The 23479-nt window shown below is 33.7% G+C and overlaps 1 protein-coding gene across 5 annotated transcripts; it reads left to right on the forward strand.

Moving 5' to 3' along the window:
* The first annotated feature begins 1157 nt into the window (after window positions 1-1157).
* LOC125669772 (transformer-2 protein homolog alpha-like) lies at window positions 1158-22198 on the forward strand. Of its 5 annotated transcripts, XR_007368020.1 has the most exons (13): window positions 1158-1288; window positions 3358-3572; window positions 4558-4632; window positions 4761-4775; window positions 5052-5169; window positions 5412-5456; window positions 7950-8078; window positions 11838-11897; window positions 13440-13555; window positions 15278-15381; window positions 17402-17660; window positions 20342-20356; window positions 22069-22198. XR_007368020.1 is itself a non-coding variant. In XM_048904531.1 (12 exons), the coding sequence occupies exons 1-12, from the start codon at window positions 1271-1273 to the stop codon at window positions 22086-22088; spliced, it is 930 nt and encodes a 309-aa protein (XP_048760488.1). In that variant the 5' UTR covers window positions 1158-1270; the 3' UTR covers window positions 22089-22198. The 5 variants fall into 5 exon arrangements, 3 of the variants coding, with proteins under 3 accessions (XP_048760488.1, XP_048760487.1, XP_048760489.1); XR_007368019.1 differs by lacking the exon at window positions 20342-20356; XM_048904531.1 differs by lacking the exon at window positions 17402-17660.
* The last annotated feature ends 1281 nt before the right edge of the window (window positions 22199-23479 follow it).

Below are 23479 nucleotides of genomic sequence, written 5' to 3' on the forward strand. Positions count from 1 at the left end.
CGAACTGATGCACACATTGAATGAACTATTACTCTCTTCCATTGAATTATAGCGCTCAACAACTCAATTGTTGACAGCATCAATTCTTTTGAAGTGAGCAACAATTCAATATTATAGCGCTCATCAACTCAGTAAAATAGTTAATGCTTTCAACCATTCAATTAGAGCGCGCAATAGTTTCAGAATTGAAGATATCGTCAATCACTGGGAAGAGATCTTTAATTAAATCGTTGCGCGCAAATAATTAAAAATATCTTCAATTATTTGAGTTTATGTTAATTTGGTGCTCCGTATAAGTAAGCAAAGAATTTTGTAGATACGAGTTAAAAATTGAACTTCTGATCACAATCAAATCGTTTGTTTTGCTTCACAATGCACAAGATTGAGCGATATCGGCTGGGGAAAAAGTGCAGTAGAATATTCACGAGAAGATGGGGTGGGGGCGGGGTGTGTGTGTGTGTGTGCTACAGACATGTATGGAAATTATTTGAGAAAGATTTTATTTAACATTTAATTAATGCATAGCCTTTTAAAGTGATCATAAAAAAAACATGCAAATGTACAACGATATGAGAAGGAAATAGTTCCTATCTGTAAAATACAAAATGAATTTGTGATATCTGTATGTTGCTGTTCACGTTGGAAAAATCTACGTTTTTACATAGAAAATATAAATTAAAGATCTCTCTGGTCTTTATATACTTCCAAACTTAAAAACGTTCAGTGAATTTGACTACTGATAATTCCGTTTACCCGATCAAGATATAGGGCTCACGGAGGGTGAGGCCGGTTGGCAGGGGATGCTTACTCCTCCCAGGCACCTGATCCCACCTCTGGTATACCCAGGGGTCCGTGTTTCCCCAACTCTCTATTTTGTATTGCTTATAGGAGTTGTGAGATTGATCACTGTTCGTAATCGTCACCTTTCATCAAATCAGTGGAGGGGGTCTTTATTTCATAATTAGGTCAACTATATCAATGTTAGTAAGTATAGCTTCATTAAATAAAAAAACCCAACAACAATAACGTATAAAAAAGAATTGAAGTAGATCATTTGCTATGGAATGAAAATACTAGATAAATATTTAAACATCCCGGGTTGAAAAGAACATAGGGCGAAATCTATTACATTTAAATCTACCCAGAGTTGTCCTTCCTTTAAAACGCTAGCCACGCCATTTTGGATTTTGCAGTATTCTCTTTGCCAATTTGGAGTAAAAATATAGGTCCTTGGCGAATTTATGGTAAATGCGTCACTACAGATTTAGATATGAGTGAAAACGGCGAGGTAAGGATTATTTCAATCATATATTACTGAGTGAAAAATACTATAAAGACTACCAAAAGGCGTAATTTAGTATCTTCGGATATTTTGTGTGGGGCGGGAATTTCCCCGAAAGTTGTATCTCATTCTTAGAAATCTAAATTCGTACATGATATAGGGGTGGTACATGAGTAAGATATATTGTTTGTTATGACGGAAATATACGTTGATTGATTAGGTTTGAATTATTGCTGGAGCGAAACAATTAAATCGCAAGTGCTGCTAGGAAATAACTTGTATTCACATTTTGGTTGACCATTAGAAATACGTTTGTTAAGCATTGTAAACAATAAAAATGGAAAAATAGAATTTTCTGCTCAAATTGTGTCCATGTCCCTTTACATGTAAGATGACAGTACACAGATATAGTCTACTCCTCTTATATATTGAACTATCTGTTATTTAAGAAATAAACAACACTTTTGAGCTGTTCATGGTCAATATGAACGGATTTGGATTTGAGGCAAATTCTTTGTTTACATTGCTTCTATAAGTTGTTGCATAAAACAAACTCCTATAAAGATCCACCTATTTCACAGTCATATTTTGACGTACGTCAAAACATAGACATGACGTCACACTTTGTCTTAACCCGCCTTTTATCAACATTGCATGGTGCACTGTATTTTGGAGCTAGGAGACCACAAGATTGGGATGATAATCCTCATAACTTGATAAGATCAGTCTTCATCCGAGGTGTGACTTTGCGAGATCTTTATAACACGTATTTTTTCAAATCATTAAGCTGTTTTATAGTTCATAGTCAATATGAACAGATTGTGTTGTGTGCTGAAATTGGTTGGTGCATAGAGGGAAATGCGATTTGTAAGATAAATATATTGAAGTGAAAAATAAATCCCCAGTAACATTCAAATACTTCACAACAGTTACATTGAACTTTGGGTATAATGAACAATTGGCTCAGGTCAATCCCCCGAATTAAAATATATTCAGAGTAGACTATATTAGGCATTGAAGTGTTCTCTCACTCAATTCCAACAATAGTCAGAGATGAGATGTTCCACTGTGAAAATGGGTATTCAGGGCTCGAAATTAACATATGCCCATCAGTCGGTGACTGGTTAAAAGTCTGGCGGACTGACATAGTCATAAATTTGTTTTAGTCAGTCCAGTGGGACTGGTTAATTTTCTAAAGCATGAAAGGTGAAGACAACGAACAGTGATCAATTCCATAAATTCCATAAGTAATACAAAATAGATAATTGGGCAAACACTGACCTCTGGACACACCAGAGGTGGGATCAGGTGCTTAGGAGGAGTAAGCATCCCATGTCAACTGGTCACACCCGCCGTGAGCCCTATATCTTCATCAGGTAAACAGAGTTATCCGTAGTCACAATCAGTGTGCCAAGAATGGCCTAACAATCGGTATGAAACACGACAGACAGCATTTGACCCAATGATAGGTTGTATTGGCAGACTAGATTGTTATAACGACCATAGAATTTGCGAAATGCTGACTTCAATCGAGACTGTTGAAACCCCTGTACCATCAACTTGTTTGTCAGTAGCTTGCCTCAATTTAAAAACAGAACAAGCTCTTGCATATCAAATCAGTTGAGAGATATAAACACCATATGCAGTTGATAATGGAATATTGCTACATAGATAAGGGAAGTTGACGATTGACAATCATTTTGGAAAATATACTTATGGAATCTTATGTATGCATTTGGCATTCCTCTGTAAATATCAGAAACCCGCTTAGTAAATATAAATCTCACATAAATGTTACAATATTGTCTGAGGCATATTGAGTTGGATTTCATTTAATAACATTAACGAAAAATGCTTAATTACTTCTGGAAAACTCTGATGGACTGGTAAATAATTCTGCGAACTGGTTGAAATTATACCCTGTCAGTCTGGCTGGACTGGTGACATAAATAGTTAGTTTCAAGCCCTGGTATTGGTGGAGTAAAATATGAGGCCTATGTATTATCTCTATATTAAATTATGTTTCTTCTATTTTATAATTATCATGAATTTATGTTGTAACTACTCTTTTGCAGCTAAGAATGTCACGATCACATTCACGGGAGTCAGAGGGGTCTCGTAAGTCTGATGCCACTTACTCGCACTCTAGGTCACCATCTAATGACAAAGGTTCACCAAAATCCAGAGATTCCAGATCCAAATCAGGATCCAAGTCTCCATATCGACGCTCTTCACGACATTATTCTGCTTCCAGATCCAGGTCAAGATCACACTCAAGAGGCCATAAAAGGTCAATCCTTATTACTTGTACATGTATTTTAGTCCTGTACGTTAGGAAAGTACAAGATCATTAAATCTTGCCAGCCACTGAAACTTTAATCTGGCTAATAAATTTGCAAGTACTTTCCCTTCAGCCCCCATATTTAGCAGGTGTATCCTCGTTGATTAATACAGATGCCCCTGCATATTAAGCTCAGAGTGGTGTATTGCAAATTTCGAAATTGTATGTTTAAAGATTTAATATTTTTTGTCATTTGCTTTAATTAAGAGGTGCATATCTTGTAATTTAAATTTTTTGAATGCTAAAACTTATGATCAGACTGTTTCAATATATATTTATAATTATGATGCAGATGTGGGGCATATGTGCACATCACATTTCTGATTTGCTTTTACAAAACCCATTTTCTAGAATTAAAACAAGGATTTATGAAATCGGTCTGCTAACATAAAAGTCCTCATATTTTTTAGGCCGCAGATATTGCGAAATAAGTATGTATAGAGTATGTCTCAGTTTGAATGAGCCCTGCGTGAGTTGATATTAATTTTGGCAGTTTAAGCAAAGCTAGTTTGTTGTCTGTTTAGATTTACTTCTGTACACTGGGCATTTGATAGATGAGCTGCTATAAACAAATGAATTGCTATGAGGACTTTGTTCTTTGAAATACATACAACTGGAGCAGAAACAAATTCATAAATTGGAATTACTTTACTGGTTCCAAAGAACTAAAGTAGGGTGCTACCAAAGGCGACTTCTGTTTATATACATATATATATATAAATGAAATCATGTAATGGTTAGTGGTAATATTTGTTTTTGCATATGCAGTTCTCACTTGTATCATGCTTGCAATAATGAAATTAGAAATTTATGCTACATGTATGTGGAACTTTATTTAAAGAACACTGATGCACTTCATGGCAAAAAGAGTGTCAGTAGTAGAAATGAATGAAAGATGTTTTACAGTTTATATATATACGTATCTGTATTACAGGTCTAGAAGCAGGTCCTATCACAGAGATCGCTATTCCAGGTCACGATCCAGGAGCTACCACAAAAGATCTCGCTAGTAAGTTGATTCAGCTGATCGTGAAATATTAACATCCTGCAATTGTGTTTGCTTACTTTGTATGTAAAACAAAAATGTAGTAAATTTTAGTTTGATATTAATACTCAATTAATTTTGATATTTTTCAGTTCAAGAAGCAGAAGGTAAGGCTACAGCTGCAAAAAATATATGTAGAACTATTAAAGGTCTTCACTTTGAATGTCGAATTATCACAAAAAATCTATGTAGAACAACTAAAGGTCTTCACTTTGAATGTCAAATTATCACCAAAAAAATCTATTTAGAACTACTAAAGGTCTTCACTTTCAATGTCAAATTATCAGATATTCCTTCTTTTTTTATATAAAAAAGACAACTTGCAGATTTCATCTGTTTTACTCCAGTTTTCAATTTTGTATGTTTATTTTTTTACATGTTAGTCGTGGAAGGTCTCCGTATTACAAAGAAAGCCGGGATAATTACAGTCGTGAGAGCCGCAGCAGTCGATACAGAAGTCGCAGCAGGTCTCCAGGATATTCTAGACGGAGGAGGGGAAAGGTAAGGAACCAATCAGAATATCATTCTTTTTAAATAATTTGATTGGGTGAAACTTTCGATGTCCAACAGTAAGATAAGCCATCCTATTAGTCATGAATAAATAACACAATCACAAACTATCTAGCATGCAAAAAGTATGTCAAGCTTTTCCTTCTTGCAAAAAGTTAATACTGAATAACCAGCATTTGACTTTGAAGTTGATTAAGATGCATGCAATGTAAGATTCCTCGTTCATATTGTAGGAAACATCTCCTATGTCCAACAGACGCAGACACACTGGAAATAGAGTATGTGATCGAACTAGAATTAGATTGTTCTTGTCCAGGTAGTGTGAGTAGAAAATAGAGTATGTGATGGAACTAGAATTAGATTGTTCTTGTCCAGGCAGTGTGAGTAGAAAATAGAGTATGTGATCAAACTAGAATTAGATTGTTCTTGTCCAGGTAGTGTGAGTAGAAAATAGAGTATGTGATCAAACTAGAATTAGATTGTTCTTGTCCAGGTAGTGTGAGTAGAAAATAGAGTATGTGATCGAACTAGAATTAGATTGTTCTTGTCCAGGCAGTGTGAGTAGAAAATAGAGTATGTGATCGAACTAGAATTAGATTGTTCTTGTCCAGGCAGTGTGAGTAGAGAGGGTGCAGTTCAGTTTTACAAGCAGTTAACAAGTTCTTGTGCTACAGAATACAAATCCTTTTAAGAAATCCAGTGTGACTTATTTCACTGTGCACATTAAACATCTTGAGGCTTTCAAGAAGAGCCAGTAATATGACCCAACTCAAAATAGGATATAAGGTACAACCAAACTAGATTATGTTTTATTAGTTGTATATGATATAAATAGATGAACACTTACAACATTAAGTTTAAAATTTATTCTTTTTGAGACAGCAAACAAGTTTCGAATACAGTTTTTATTGATATCTCTTACCAGCTTGGATATTAGTGTGAAGAGGTAATAAATTAGCTTGGGAGGAAACTCATATATCCGAGTGCGCTATCGCGTTTCTCTATAATATACTGTGCAACCACTGCCAATCCTGAGGATTGAACATGGGTCACAGTATTGAGAAACAAGTGCATTAACGTGTCACTATGCCACACTGACACAAACAGGAATCACAACTGTTCTAAGCTTTGTTTATTCAGAGAGATCAAAACATCAGTGTGCAGAATGAAAGCAGAATTTGTCCTTGGTCTGTGATGTTTCTCATTTACATCATTTTAATTGTTGCATACTGGGTAATTTCCTGCGAGTTCTAACTGTTTGCACGCACCTAGATAAACAAATTATTCAAAACAATGATGGTATTATATATTAAAGCACATTCAATGCAAGAATAATAAGTAAATATTCAAGGTACTTCTGTAGATCGCTGCACCAAAATTTTATTTAATGAAGTATGATTTCAACATCAAAAAAGTGGTACAATATCTCAATAAATTTATACATATATAAATTTTTTGTGTTTGTTACGGAATAAAAAGTTGGTTAGCAAGTAAGAGGTTTTAAGGAGTCCAAAGTTTACTCTGATTTAATGCATGTTATGAATGTCTAAAAAAAAAAAAAAAAAAAAACATCTCTAAGACTCAAGATGGGTGCTCTGATTTCTATTCTAACACTGTAATTATGATATAACACAGTGACATAGAGAGTAATTGAAACCTGACATTCAAAGGATGTTTAATACATGTAACAGTGTACTAGAATCTAGTGTAGCTGTGATACAATACATGTAACAGTGTACTAGAATCTAGTGTAGCTGTGATACAATACATGTAACAGTTACTATAATCTAGTGTAGCTGTGATACAATACATGTAACAGTTACTAGAATCTAGTGTAGCTGTGATACAATACATGTAACAGTTACTATAATCTAGTGTAGCTGTGATACAATACATGTAACAGTTACTAGAATCTAGTGTAGCTGTGATACAATACATGTAACAGTGTACTAGAATCTAGTGTAGCTGTGATACAATACATGTAACAGTGTACTAGAATCTAGTGTAGCTGTGATACAATACATGTAACAGTTACTAGAATCTAGTGTAGCTGTGATACAATACATGTAACAAGTGTACTAGAATCTAGTGTAGCTGTGATACAATACGTGTAACAGTGTACTAGAATCTAGTGTAGCTGTGATACAATACATGTAAGTGTACTAGAATCTAGTGTAGCTGTGATACAATATCTTGAAAGCTTTCTACATACAGTTTTCATATTTTACAGAACAGTACAACTGTAGTTGTTTATTAAAGGAAGACACTTGTTGATTTTTGGGATCTGTCCATCAGTCTGTCCGTTGGTCTATCATCATTTTCATTTTGACTTGATATCATAAAACAGTTTTCAACAAAATGGTTTTCAAATTATATACAAAGGTAGTTGATCATTAAAGGAAGACACCAATGTGTCTATATTTTGATCATGAGATCAAAGGTGAAGGTTAAAGCAAAGCTTCCCATTAAGTTTACTACACTTGGATCTTTCATATGTGTATTTTATGTAAGGGTAGTTGATCCTGCTTAAACATGGAAATGCAAGCTTGGAAAAAAAACAACTTAATCACTCCAGTGTCATTATAAACCTTAATGGAATCTCCTACATGTGTACTAGTGTATTTAATATATACATACTGAGGCTGAGTCAGTTTTCTAGTTTAAAACTATATGCACAAATGCCAGTATCACATGAGGTTAATGCAATGTATCTGCATGTACTCTGCAATAGTGACAAGATGTTTCACTGTTTTAAATATTTTCTTTTTAAGGATAATCCAGAGCCAACCAAATGCCTTGGGATTTTTGGTTTAAGTTTGTATACACAGGAACGGGACCTCAGAGAAATCTTTGGTCGATTTGGACCAGTGGAAGATGTACAAGTTGTGTATGATAGACAGGTATATAGACATTTCATCTGTTCATTGTTGTCCTAATTATGTTATTCTTTTAACTGCAAACTATTTCTTCAGTAAGTAATGTGTGAAACATAAATGAATAAGTCTGGCAATTGTCACATCTGGCCCTAAAATTTAAACATTCTTTGATTTCTGTTAAATTCAGTCATTTCCATAGTAAAGATGTTAGAAACAAAGATTAAAATGATATCCTTCCAAAACCTATCCAACTTTTGGAATGTATCTCAAAGATGGTGAATGTTTGGTTTACCTTGGATATTGTCAAAAATGTCAACATTTCAATTAATCATTAGATCAGAAATTGTGGACCACACTCATCGATCAAAAATATGTTGCATATTTACAACATTAAGATATAAAGATTAACGTGTCAGTTTTATCATGATCGAATTGACGTATCTTGCTTTTTAAAGAACAAATTTATGCAAAGTGTATTACTTTTCTGATCAGAGTTTGTCCATTGTCTTCTCTGTGCAAACCTTTTATATCTCAGTCTTGTTCTTCAGACCAAAATGTATCATTGGGTAAAGGGAGTTCAGGTATAATCAAATGAAGGGCAATGATGCCCACTTTTAAGGGGAGTTAATTAAGAAGAAGTGATGATAAGTTTGGGTGTTTAAAAGATATTTAGAACCACAGAACCAGAAAGTCAAAAACTTATTTGAAATCTCTTATATAATGAAGATTCATATTTATTCAAACTATGACTCCTTGGGTCATGGTGGACTGTAATAGAAATTGAAAGTTTTACATAGGAGCATATCAGAAAAATTCTTAAAAATCTTTTTAAGAATCATAAGGTTACTATTTGTCAAATTGATATTCAAATATCCTTTAATGTGTAATGAAGATTTAGTTCATAGGGTTGGGCCACAACACAGGTTCAAAGTTTTACATAGGAATATATAGTAAAATTCCTTAAAGATCTTAACAGCCACAAAGAAGGATATCTATAGTTAAATTTCTAGTATTCTCATTAGTGTAGATTCAACTTTGTTCACACAATGACTATTGGGGCCATGCTCAGTCACAGATGGAATTTTATATGGGGGGGGGGGGGGAAACCTAGTTGCTCAGGTGATCTATCTGCCCATGGGGCTGGGCCTCTGTTATTTCTGTAAGAAATAAATTAATTCACATCATGAAGTATGCTGATATGAAGCATTGCAGTTTATACCCATATGTATTTTCAAAATTAAACTTTTATTATTTGCATTTTACTTTTATTTCATTCCCATCTATTAAAGCTGTATGGTCCGAATTACAATATCTTTTTTCCATCATGTAAAAACGCTTTTAAATCATTGCATGTATGTACGGTATATACTCGCCTATAAGTCGGTTTTTTTGGTAGTCAATTTTTGGTCCAAAACTCTATGTCCGACATATAGACGCGTCCTAAGAAGATTGGTATTTTTCAGGGCGGCGTAATGTAGTGTTTTTTAAATATCTAGACGTATTGTTTATGTATTTTAAAATCATGTATAAAATACAAGTATTTACATATTTTTATCTAGTTTAAAATTATTTACATACCCGTAACTAGCTGCAATAATGTAGCCCTCTGATTTTTTTTTTTTTTTTTTTTTTTTTTTTTTTTTATTATTATTATTATAGGGAGAGAGCTACAACTCCTTAGAATCTCCGTAATGGTGCAAATGTGGGAGTGATTCACTCCCGCAACATTTGCGCTCATTCTAAACATTTCGCTGACTTTCTTTACGTATATAAAATGATATTCTATGTTTCTTAGTCTATAGATAAATTTACAACCTGCAACTTTAGATTTGTGAGGCTCTATTCTACCGTTTTCAACAATTTCGATAAATTCCAATTCCTCGATTCATATTCGTGCGCCATGTTTGATGTACTGAAGTTTCAACTTTCGATTGTCAAGTCATTTGCATATGCCATATAAGGTTGTATTTACATCAATGGACAAGTATGGAGGCGAAAGCTATTTCGTCGGTATTGAAAAGGTTTGAATTAGATATCAAGTTAAAAACTGAACAGCAGAGTGTAAATTCTTTCTGCAACAATATGATTTTCCTTTCTTTGTCGAAGTTGCTCGAGTAACTATATTTTCGCGCTGATTGTCAATGTTTAGGCTTTCATTAGATCCACCTACGAGATCTCGCGATAACAAGCATGGCGGAGCAGACGAAGAATTTTGCATGCTGTACATTATATTTAATGAAAAACACCTTTATTAGACATGCCCGAGCACAAAGTTGGTACTCCTTTTGGTGTAAACAACATTTGGGACTAATACACAGAGTTTATTATCGGGTTATTCATAAAATTATTTTGCACCATTACGGAGATCCTATGGAATTGTAGCCCTATCCCGAAAACGTCAGAATAAAAAAAAATTGGATAGGGCTACATTATTGCAGCTAACCCGTAACTAATACTTTCAATTCAATTTCAATTCGTTTATCGGTAAAATTGAATTACGAACCCGATTTAATATTGAAATATTCATATATATACCGGCTGAAATATATTTCTTAAAAGATTGAATATTGTTAACAGATAATTTAGATCATCATTCTTGACTCTTAAAAACTCTATTGTTGATACAATGAATTATACCGGAATCCCACAATAACAGTTTTCGCGACTAATTAAACACAGTGTCAGGTACTGGTCATTAGGAGACCATAATTGCTTAGGTAATCAAGGGATCATGGTCCATAATAGATCAAGGGATGCATTTAAACCCCAAACGGATATGGCTTGGATATTTAGCACCTCGTAATTATTAATTTCTCAAAATATTTTTTGAAACATAGGTAAAAACACTAGAGCATTGACTTGAAATTGTCAACCTATTCTGACAAAAATTTGTACCGACTTGTAGCGGGTCAATGACAAATTCCTACAAAATAACCTTAAAAAATACAACCGACTTATAGGCGGACCGACTTATAGGCGAGTATATACGGTAGTTATGAGGCTGTATGACATATCATACATTATTTCACCTGTTTTAACCAAAATTATTTGATTTTAAATCAAATGTTTACAAATAACTGCTCCACTCAAGTGACTGTCAAGTGACCAGTTCAAACTTTCAGATCATCGGTGGTCTTATCTGTGTAAAGCTGTGTATTTTGTTTCAACAGTACAGTGCCATAAGTTTAATAGAAATAAAAATATCAAATACCTCTTAGTAATTCATTGTTTTACGCTCTTTCAGCCTTAAAACTAGACAGTTGTGTATGAGTTAATACACCATGTTGGGATTCCCCTGACGCGCGTGGATCTATTTATAGACGTCTAACACTGCAAAATTTATGGGATAATTTAAATATGTACCACACTATATTTACTTTCTAAATGATATTCTCACTGTTTTCTTTTACATGCTGATGTTTTCAAGCATGTAATTAAGGGAATGTTAATAACTTTATAAAGTAATTATTCTGCTTTAAGGTAAGTATGTACAAAAATTATATATGAACATCGGGTCATACAGCTTTAAAGTAGATGTACTATATTTATCAGGATTCATATGTGCATTAATATTGCTGCACAGTTCATGAGGAAATGGCTATCATTACAATTTGTAAAGAAGTCAGATGTGTAAAAAAAAAAAAAATAAATAAATAAAATTCAAATAAGGGCTAAATTAGACTTAAAGAAGAGTAATTGAATAACAAATTTAAGCACGTTTTATATATTATTAGGATTGGAAACTTATTTCAGCAACTTATTAGGTCTAATTTATTTTTTCAGACTGGAAGATCAAGAGGCTTTGCTTTCATCCATTTCAGAAATATTGAAGATTCAATTGAGGTAATATAAGAATTGATTTTACAGAAATGTACATCACTCATAGCTGTCAACCTTTTAGTACTGCAATGAGGGAATTTCACTTTCCATCTGTCATGAGTGCTTTATCAAATTGAAAATTCTCATAAAAGAAACTTTGATTTTACACCTAGAGTAATGTGCAACAGTGCTGAAGTTTTCAATACTTATAAATGTTAAAGTTAAGCAACTGATCCAAGATTGAAAAGATACACATATGATAAGGATGTAATTTTATGATAACAAATATGTGAAAATTTTCAAGATTTAAATTAGGATGAAATCCTAATTCTTGTTTGACAAAACCTTGAAAAATATTCATGCCTAGTTTTGTGTCGTTTCTTGTCGCATTACAATATTGTCTACTGTGGTCATTATCAATAAAATCGTCACTCTTTGTGCTTGTTCTGATTTCAAAATCATGGAGAACATGTATTTTTCTTCCATTTTTCTATCTTGAGAGACGTGGATAAACAATGTAAATTGTTCTCCATTACTTTTTATACGCCCGTCTTAAGACGGGACGTATTATGGTATGGCGTTCATGTCCGTCCGTCTGTTAGCTTTTTCGTGTCCGACTCGTAACTTAAATACTACAAGGCTTAGAATCATCAAACTTTGTCTGTAGATACATCTTGGGTAGAAGGTGTGTCGCACATTAAAACCAGGTCACTGTGACTTTTCATTAAGAAGATATGGCCATATATGGCAAAAACTTGTCCGGCTCATAACTTGAAAACTATTAGACCTAGAATCACCAAAATTGGTCAACTAATGCATCTTAGGTAGAAGGTGTGTCGCATCCTACTTTAAGGTCACTGTGACATTTAATTAAGGTGATATAAAAAAAAATGTTTTAATGGGTACAATCTATACTGTTAACAATATGTGACGGGCGTATCATGTGCCGTGGCGGTGCACTTTATTGAGAAAAGGAAGGGAAATAGGACAGGGCAATAATATCAATATTCTGGTGTATTGCAATGTTGTCCTAAATATATTGCATCACAATATTTTGCAATATTGGTTAGGATCATGGTCAGACTGTTTTGACCCTAAACCAAGATCATTTGGTCATCATGAAGGACACTGGTTAAAATGTTGGACATATTTGTTGCATAACAGCATTCCATAACTTCATAATGCAGAGACTTTGAAAGTTTGTATTTAACAATAAGATTGCCCCTATCCTTAAGTTACAGATATTTGTTTAATCCACAAGTTTGTAATGGAGAAACATCAGAGGAATTGGATATCCTTTTTGACTTGAAAATTCTGCCAGAGGACACTCATTCCATCTAATTGATGTTCTATATTGGTGTGAAAATGAGTTGACTGTTAAAGCTCATGGGCAGGCCTCTTGTTTCATGTATTGTGCATACAATTTTCATCAAAATCAAGTAACTTTGCTTGAAAAAATTTAATGACATTTTAGTAGGTTATATTAGGCTTATATTGTTCATAGTCCTTTTTGTTTCATAAAATGCATTTATTATTATAATAAGGGAATGATTGAATTGTTTGCAGGCAAAAGACAGGGGTCCTGGGATGGAGATAGATGGGAGAAGAATAAGAGTGGATTTCTCCATCACAACCCGAGCACACACTCCTACACCTGGAATATATCTCGGCAAACCTACCACGTATGTGACATAATGTCTGTTAATCACTAATATCTCATTATTAAATGCTTCTCATGTCTGACAGTACAAGAGATAGCATGTCTATGTGTTGCATACCGTAATGTGTTCTGTGCTGTTCTTTAGCTAGATCAGCGAGTTTTCTGATTGAAGTTTGTCTGTGTGAAGGATGTTTGCCATGGTCCTCTAGTTTTAATTAATTCACTAGTTCTTTTAAAACTATGTATGATTAACAAATTTAATAAAAGTCAGAATTCTGTGTCATTTATAAAAAAATATTAGAAGATAAAGTTTAGTTAAGTTATCTCTTCTAACAATAAGCAGTGATATCCCAGTACAAGAAGAACATGCAACTTTGCTTCATGAATACAAGACAATAGGCTGCAAGGAAGGCTGTTCTCATAATAAGAATGTAAAATGTTATCTGAACAAATTGATATATAATTTAATACAACTGCATTTGATAAAGAAATGCAAAAATTTAAATGTTCTTAATCGCTGTCAAATTCTAGCACACCATCATCTACTTTAAAGCATTCGTATTTTGGACATCTAAGTAGTCACCTAACATCAGCAGTTAATTATCGTCATGTTGTAATCCAGGAAGGTTTTTCAATGAAATTTCTATGCCATAAAAGTTACCTTCTTTCCTTCCAATCACCATGTTACACCACATACTCCTTTGTTCAAGTTTCATTTCTAAATATATCGTTTTCTTTACTTTTTAGCTCAAGTGAGCTTTCTGATCAGCTGTTGTCCGTCGTCTGTCTGTCTAAACTTTTCACATTTTCGACTTCTTCTCCAGAACCACTGGACCAATTTCAACTAAACTTAGCAAAAAGCATCCTTAGGTGAAGGGCGTTCAAGTTTTTTCAAATGAAATTTAAAGGGGAGATAATCACAAAAATGCAAAAATAGGATGGGGTCACTTAAAAATCTTCTCAAGAACCATTGGATCAGAAGAACTGAAATTTACATGAAAGCTTCCTGACATAGTGGAAATTCAAGTTTAATAAAATCATGGCCCCCAGGGGTAGGATGGGGCCAAAATAGGGGATCAAAGTTTTACATGTGAATATATAGGGAAAATCTTTAAAAATCTTCTCAAGAACCATTGGGCTAGGAAAGTACAAATTTACATGAAAGCTTCCTGACATAGTGCAGATTCAAGTTTGTAAATATCATGGCCCCTGGGGGTAGGTTGGGGCCACAATAGGGGATCAAAGTTTTACATAGAAATATATAGGGAAAATCTTTAAAACTCTTCTTCTCAAGAACCACTGGGCCAGAAAAGTTTACATTTACGTGAAAGCTTCCTGGCATAGTGCAGATTCAAGTTTGTAAAATTCATAACCCTGGGGGTAGGTTGGGGCTACAATAGGGATCAAAGTTTACATGCGAATATATAGGAAAAATCTTTAAAAATGGGCCAAGGTGACTCAGATTAGCAATGTGGCCCATGGGCCTCTTGTTTTTATCACATTTTGTCTGCCATATTTGGCAATGGATATAGATCAGATATCTCTCAATGCAGTTCTATCCAACAAGACTGAAAAAATTCTTATATGTAATGGAATATTAAAGTAAAGACATTTTTCTTAGCGGACCAATGTACTGGTCTGTCTTGTCGTAAGGGTTAGATCATAAGTGGTCACTATTGTCTCCTAAATGTTTCAATTTAGCTTTAATACTGTAGACGTTGTATATTTGAGTTTTATTTTATAGGTCCAGTTACAGAAGGAGATCTGCATCACCTTACAATAAAGGGAGTTACAGCCGTGGCAGCCGATATTCCAGATCCCGGTCAAGGTCAAGGTCATACAGCCCCAGTAAGTAGTTTCGAAACTCCGAGACCTACTGCTGCTTAATAGTTCCCTCCTGCTTCATGTCAATATGGGTTCATATCATTCATTGAATTCATTAACAATTATATTTCCTATAGACTTTGAACCCCAATTGTGGCCCAAGGGGTGAAGGTAGACACTAAACATTTTAAAATTTAATTTGAGCTAAAAAAGAAAAGAAAAACAACACCTTATATTGATAAGCCGGTAACCAAATCCGAGCAAATTTTATTCATCATGTGCATAAAATGATTTTTGTAAATACTTAAATTCATTGCAATTTTGCTATGTACATGTTCTGTTTTAATTGCAATTTGTGACTAAAAATGCAAGTTCTATTCTCAGAGAAAATCATGTTAAATGTGAATCAAGCATAGAAAAACAGAGTTGCAAATAAGCTCAATAACTTTAGTAGCCAAGAGGGCTACTGAAATTGTAACATTCAGGAGCTTACACTTGTTTTCAGAAGCTTCTATGACACAATTTAAGAATTTTAACAAGTAAGAAATGTAATTGTTGTTATTGACAGTTACTGATACTTTTAACAAAATATGACTTGTTTCCATCCATTTCTTTGAAAAACTTCTCAAACATTTGCTTTCGTAGTTATGAAAATAATCACTTTTGAAGTGCTTTTGTTGGGGTTTGTTCCCCCAGATATGTAACATCACCAAAACTATGATTTGTAATGGATAATTCCAAATAAAAAATCTGCTTGTTAAGTGGGTGGGAGAAATTAGACTTTTGATCACCCACTGCCAAATTTAGTAGCATTGGCGAGTGCTTATTTGCAACCCTGAAAAAAACCCAGATTTCTCTATTTAGGACATCATTTTAGTATAAAACCATGACTAGTCTTTGTGTGAAGTGCCATTCATTTGAGATATTTGAATGATAGATTGAAAAGGCATATTAAAATTGAAAACCTAGTTCTTATCGGCCTGTCATTCTAAATTTTGTTACTTTGTACATACCTATTGCTTAATTTTTTTTTATAACATACCTATAGCTCAAAATGTTTACAAGGATTGGGAAAATTGACAAAAATGTATACTGGAATGTTAAACTAGCATGTTTTTGTGAATCCTATTTCATGGTTTTGTCTGGAGTATACCTAAGTTCACATTACAGGTATTATTTTGTCTCTCATTTTTAATTTACAAACATGTTTCATGCAGGTCACTTTCTTCATGATTTCATTTTATCATTCATGTCATTATATCATATTCTAGAAGGGATTCATTTCCTGCTACAATGTTAAATGTTGGTGTTTTGTTCTTTTGCCAGGGGGAGGAGGTTATTATTGAGGAGGTATACTGGAGAGTCAAAAAATGATCAAATATGGAGATGTTCAAGTAGATAAATGCAATTAGCATCTTGCAAATTGCTTCATCAAACAATAGAATTTATTTAAAAAAAGAAAAAAGAAAAAAATAAATAAAAGAGAGAGGAAAAAGAAATTGAATCTTTAAACTTTGATCCTACATGTTGCTTTTACTTTTGTATGGTGTTGAACATTTGATAATTTCGAGGCTACATACACTTATTGAATAGTCTATGATTTCTAAGGCGACATATTTGAAATTTGAAGAAAATCAGATATGCATAAATAGGTACATATACTATTGAAAAGTTTATATTGTGTATGAAGTCTCAACTTTTGTGTGGAAAAATACGAGTTCTTGGATTGTAAATATGTATATAGAGTGTACACACATTGCATTGATTTTAAATGATGGTTTAACAATGTACATGTAGCTACATTGTGCATTCAGCCAACAGCTGAAGATGATTAAATGCTGTAACATTCATCAGTGTGAACATTTTTATTGGAACTTGTATGTGCTGTTAAAAGTTATGTGACAATATACCATAATTTTCACACAGTAATCTTCATATTGTTTTTGAGTTTTATTGTAACATTTCATCTGCAAATCTTTTGTACATGTGGTTGTCAATAAATGGCCATGCATCTGTATTTAACAGTATTCTTTACATTTATAAGGGTTTGAAGAAAGAAAAATGAAGAGAAGTATGGGTAACTTCAGTTATGAAGAGTAATTGAAGATTTGAAAAATGAAGAAAGAAAAATTGAGAAGTAGGAATGAAGAGTTGATCAGAAATGAAGAAAATTTAGCAAATAGGGATGAAGATTGAAAATTGAAAATTTAGGGAATATGAAGAAAATAGGTATTTATGAAGATAGAAAAAATTGGATTTGAAAATGGGAGAGACTGGTGGATGTTAAAAGTAGAAGACAAAGGGTAAGATATTACATTTCCAGTCAATGAAAACATTATGATTCAGGAAGTTGAATGATAATGCTAGTAAGTGAAAACTGGGTCTGCAAATAAACTTGGGCACATATCTGAGGTTTGTACATAGAAATTATTCTGAAAACACTTCATAGCATGAACAAAAATGTCAGTAGTTTCACTTCTGATGCTAAGGATTATAGACCCTATATTGATTGTCCCCTTGCCGCAGGGTAGCAAAGGATTTGTGCTATAAGTGGTTTTGTGGGCGAGGTACGAGTGCCATGATACACATGTGGATGGACTAGTGTATTTTAGGTAATTTTAAACTTCATGCATGTGTATATATTGTTAGCCGAGTTGCAACGAAGTTGAACTCGGCTATTGGTTTGGTGATGCGGGGGGATGGGTGGGCATCAACAATTGGTTTCCGGATGATAACTCAGAAAGTTTAAATCCAAATCAAATGAAACTTAAAGATATTGTTATGTACCAGATAAGGAAGACCCCTATTGATTTTGGAGAAAATAGGTCAAAGGTCAAGGTCACAGTGACCGAAAATAGATTTAGAATTCCAAAAAAAAATTGGTTTCAGGAGGATAACTCAAAATTTTTGAACTTGGATATATTGTTGCATACCAGCAAAGCAAGGCCCCTATTGATTTTGGAGAACAAAGGTCAAGGTCACAGTGACCGAAAATAGATTGAAAACTTCAGTCAAATATGGTTTCTAGACAGTAAACTCGAAAAGTTTAAAACTGAATCAAATGAAACTTGGTTATATTGTAGGATAGCAGGTTAGGAAGACCCCATGCAACTCAGCTCATGCACCCTTGGGTGTATATATTGATTTTTAAAAGTTCATTTTCCACTTGGACTTCATTGAACAGATTTTAGTTTGTTGTCTTTTGTTCCATTTGAGAATTTTGACTTGTGCAAGGCACTGAAGGCTGTAGTAGTGAGGGTTCTTTGTTTATTTTTAAAGTCGTATCTGCCAGAGCCATGAATTTCACTTCTGATCATTTAAATGATATTCTCGGTGTTGGTGGGTAAATTCAGAAATGCAAGTACACTGAAGACCACACAATCCTGAATAAAGGGTGCAGCATCAAAACTAAGATGGTACCAAGTGACTGTTTCTTCACTAAGCGCTGAGTATTGGTACATACCAAGTGACTACCTTCACTAAGTGCTGAGAATTAGTACATACCAAGTGACAGATCCTTCACTAAGCACTGAGTATAAGTAACATACCAAGTGACTGTTCCTTCACTAAGCACTGAGTATTAGTACATACCAAGTGATTGTTCCTTCACTAAGTGCTGAGTATTAGTAACTTACCAAGTGACTGTTCCTTCACTAAGCACTGAGTATAAGTAACATACCAAGTGACTGTTCCTTCACTAAGTGCTGAGTATTAGTACATACCAAGTGACTGTTTCTTCACTAAGCACTGAGTATTAGTACATACCAAGTGATTGTTCCTTCACTAAGTGCTGAGTATTAGTAACTTACAAAGTGACTGTTTCTTCACTAAGCACTGAGTATTAGTAACTTACCAAGTGACTGTTCCTTCACTAAGCGCTGAGTATTAGCAGTGAAAGTGAAGGGTCTTTCGAATATGACATCTAAAATGGAGGTCCTATGTCATGGTAGGCATGGTTAGGAACCTTCACTCCTATGGCTTCGAGTCCTATGCATAGGTCACAATTTGTGGCATTTAACTTGAAGCTAGAGATGTCTCTGAGTGAAAGAATTCTCGAATGGGGCATAAAAGAACATGCAAACAACACAGTCTTTCATATATCAAGACTAAATATTGTAAGGAGTTCACAGAAATAATTCATTCCTTCTACTTGCACATCTAGATCAATTGTAATTTAATCATCAAAACATGCAGCAAGACTGGACACACATAAGAATTAAAAAGGTCTATCACAGTCAAGGATATAGAAATTTAAGGCAGGAGAGGACTTAGAAATAGCATCGACAGGTAATTAACACTGGAACCCTACCTAGAGACTAAACATAGTCTCCTCCAGTCCAAGGGGAGATCAGTGTATAAAACTGCAAAAACAATTGTAAATGCAAACTACAGTATAGAAAGATGACTCTAAATTAAATGATATGAAATGTTGGTAATATTCAGTTTTAGTGATACTGAAAGCTTCACGGTCATCATTGGGTCCTTAAACATTTGATTTGTACAGTAATGACTCGCATGTTTGCACAGTTTCTGTTTGTTGCAATAATTGCACAGATGTAAGACATAAGACACATTTCTATTCAGATTTATCTTTGTAGGATTGGTACATTATATAGTAATGTGCTTGATTCCTATTTGTTTTCAAAGTCAAGGTCACTGAAAGGGAAATTATTAAATTCCTTGTACAATTTCATATTATATTTTTCATTAAATTTCAATCTTTACTGTTCATAATGACCTGAAATCTGGGTTTACATTGCTTTTTAAGGACAAATATGGAAGGTTATGATCACGAAAAGTAAAATAACAAATTCCTTTGTGTACAAAATTTACATTTCTACTTGACATTTTGTATAAAGATCTGGCCTCCCATTCCTGTTCAAGTCAAATGTTAAAAGACAAGGTCACTGGAATTGAAACTCCAATGTTCAACTTAATATAAACTTTCAGGAATGTTTTTTTTACATGTCTGTTGCTTTTGAAGGTCTGGTCTCCGAAGGTAAATTCTTAATATATATAACTTTAAGTACATGTATGTGAGGTACCCAAGTTCAGTGACAAAGTCAGTTGCTCACTTTGGATCCTGCTTTGTGATGTTTGGAGGGTATATCCTGCTTTGTGAAGCCCTTGTTGCATGAAGGTTAATTTCTATTAAGTGAAGAGCTTATTATATATCTTTAACTGTATCACAGAATTTCATTGGTAAACTTGAGTGTTAAGTTTATTATTGATAGTTGGCTAAGATTTAAGAAACTGTAAGGTGCATGATATTTGGTATATACATTCTATATGTATTGAAAAAGGTAGTGGAACATTGCATGCATATACATGTATATTGGGGACTTTGGAACAACAGAATATCAACAACAAAAAATTTGACTTGACAGGATAACTGTTATAAGGAGAGCTGAAGTTATTGCCCTGGTGATGACCGTGTTCATTATAGACAGCAAGATTGAATTTATAATTATGTTTGCTTGAGATTTTAATTGATATTTAACTTTTTGACCTTGTAATCTTTCCATTAATACTTTTCAAAATCACAAACTGTGGCCATAATTTTGAACCTTGGGAGACTAGAATTCGATATTTAGCATATGAGTTGCATGTGACAAGTTCTCTTCAGATATACCAAAATCTTTAATCTCCTAAACATGATATTGAAATTTTGTCTTATTTTCAAAAACTTTGGCCAGGACATACACATTGCATACATGTTCCCATTGGAAATGTCTCTTCATTGATTTTTTGTCTTGACATTGGTATAGATTTATTCAGTTTTGCCCATTAAGGTAACTCCATACTCGCTTTATTATATTTTGTTTCCTTTTATTGGAGTTAAAACTATAAATGTATTATCAACTAAGATTTATAGGTTATCACCTATATATGTATGGGAGACTTACATAAACAGAATCATAGATCAACATCAGAAAATTGCAATTTTCCTTGTACATCATTATCAAAATTTGACAAAAACTGTTTTTAACGATATAATAGTATTCATAACAATTTCATGAAACTTTCTGAAAAAATAAAGGAAATCTATCGCATAATGGACTTGATAAAGAAATCTATAAACAAGAGTTGTTGCCCTTGGATTCAATCTGACTTGATATTTTATGATTTTTTGCAATAACTATTGGAAAAGACTCCCAAAACAAAATTTGTTAATGTATGCATAAATGTATAAAAATCATTGATTTTGCAAAATCTTATTATCTCACATGAGGGTGGGATTAAATCAATACAAGGTTATCACGTTTGAAATAAGGGTAAAAGTAGATTGGTCATTTTTATAATGAAAATGTTACTTGACACGCATCTTTCTGACAAAGCAGTCATTTAAATGAACTATCTCTGACAACTCTTATTTAAAGTTTTGAATTGCAAACCAATCAAATACTTAAAAGTATTCCTAGATTGAATTAAGCTATGTGTTTATACATGTAATATAAAATGATTGACTGTAAATGTGAATTTCTTCATATCTATGAGTGGTATATGCATGTGCATGAGAGAAAACAGTGTGGCCACCATGATAGTATATGAAATTGTGCACAATGATGCATTCTTCTGTAAAATTTCCTTGCAAGGTTTTCAAGAAAATTATTAACATATCCATTAACAATATGAAAATATCAAAGTGTTCCCAAATTGCAATCATTAGACTTTCTCCTCCTCCCATTAACAGTTTTTGTTGTGATACAGGTTCAGGGGTGTACTGGTAACCGATTAACTTCTGTTCCCAGAATAGACTATGGTTCATCATGCAGACATCTTATTATCAACAGAAAATGATGATGTACTAGATACTTGAATAAAATGATTATGAAATACATTGAACTTGTTGCTAATGTTTCTGTAAGGACATGTAGGAATGTTCAAGGCTTGGAAACCTTCATGCAGCTGTTTAGACACTGTTACTGGATTTCTGAGAAATTTAAGCAGATAGGGGAGGGGTTAATGTTAAAGGTTCTCAAAAAAATGAACCCACTCACAATTGGACCACCTTGAAGCTGGAAAAGTACATTATAGTATGTAAATGAGTATATTTTTTGTAAAGTATAAATGCATGAAATTTCTATATTGATTTTAATTACCCTAATTAGAGCATCAGGGATTCTGTTTCTCTGATTGGATATAAAAATTTGTTCTGTGGTGTACCTTTCAGTTCTTGAGAGATCTATTTTGGTTTTCACTATTGACCAACTAGAGGATAGCCTCAATCAAATTTCTTCGTTTCTCATAAATGTGCATAACGAGAATGACGTAATCCGTTATCAATAGAAGTAAAACAGCTATAATGGATGTGACAATGAACACGTGTTCTTTTTGTATCGAAATTATAGTATTCAAAAGTCCTATAGATTGATGACATCTGAACAGTTTCGCGGTATATATGTCCACTTTTTCCGGGGGGAGGGGGGTAATTACCAATACACAACACTCGTCGTCATTACACAGGCAAATCAAATGTGCCTCACGTGAATTTCATGTGAATCACTTTTCACGTGAAAGGTTCATGTGAATTTCACATGAACAGCTTTTCACGTGAGGCACATTTGCCTGTGCAGTCTCCGAATATTTCATTAGAAACACCCGGTGGTATAAAGACTTCTCACAGCCTGCTATTAGTGACAGAAAAACATCATTATGATGATAAAATTTTAATTATTAGTACTATTATTTATTATGATCCTCATAATTGCACTTTCTTAACTGCCAAACTGTTAAACACACTGTAGACAATGAATTTGCGTTTTAATAGCTCGGAAGCTCAGCGATTGGCCGAATCACGTCATGCATATTTATGAGAAACGAAATTGTCACGCAGAGAGCCGCGGGAAGAGGAGCATATGTTTCAGCCGTGGCTTGCGACAATGTGGCTAACGTAAACAAGAAACGAAGTGAAAATTTCTCACCTGAGGAGACACTGTTACTAGTGGAACAGGTTGAAGAAAATTTAAGTCTGAACGTTTAAACAGGTTGAAGAAAATTTAAAGCTGACATGAATTAATAAATATAGTACAATTGTATATGTCCGCCATATTTCTTTGCTAATCCGCCATATTAGTTGGATATTCTATTGTTATATGTATCAGGGTTCGCATGGTATATA

This window comes from Ostrea edulis, chromosome 4 (genome assembly GCF_947568905.1).
Source record: "Ostrea edulis chromosome 4, xbOstEdul1.1, whole genome shotgun sequence".
NCBI lineage: Eukaryota > Metazoa > Mollusca > Bivalvia > Ostreida > Ostreidae > Ostrea > Ostrea edulis.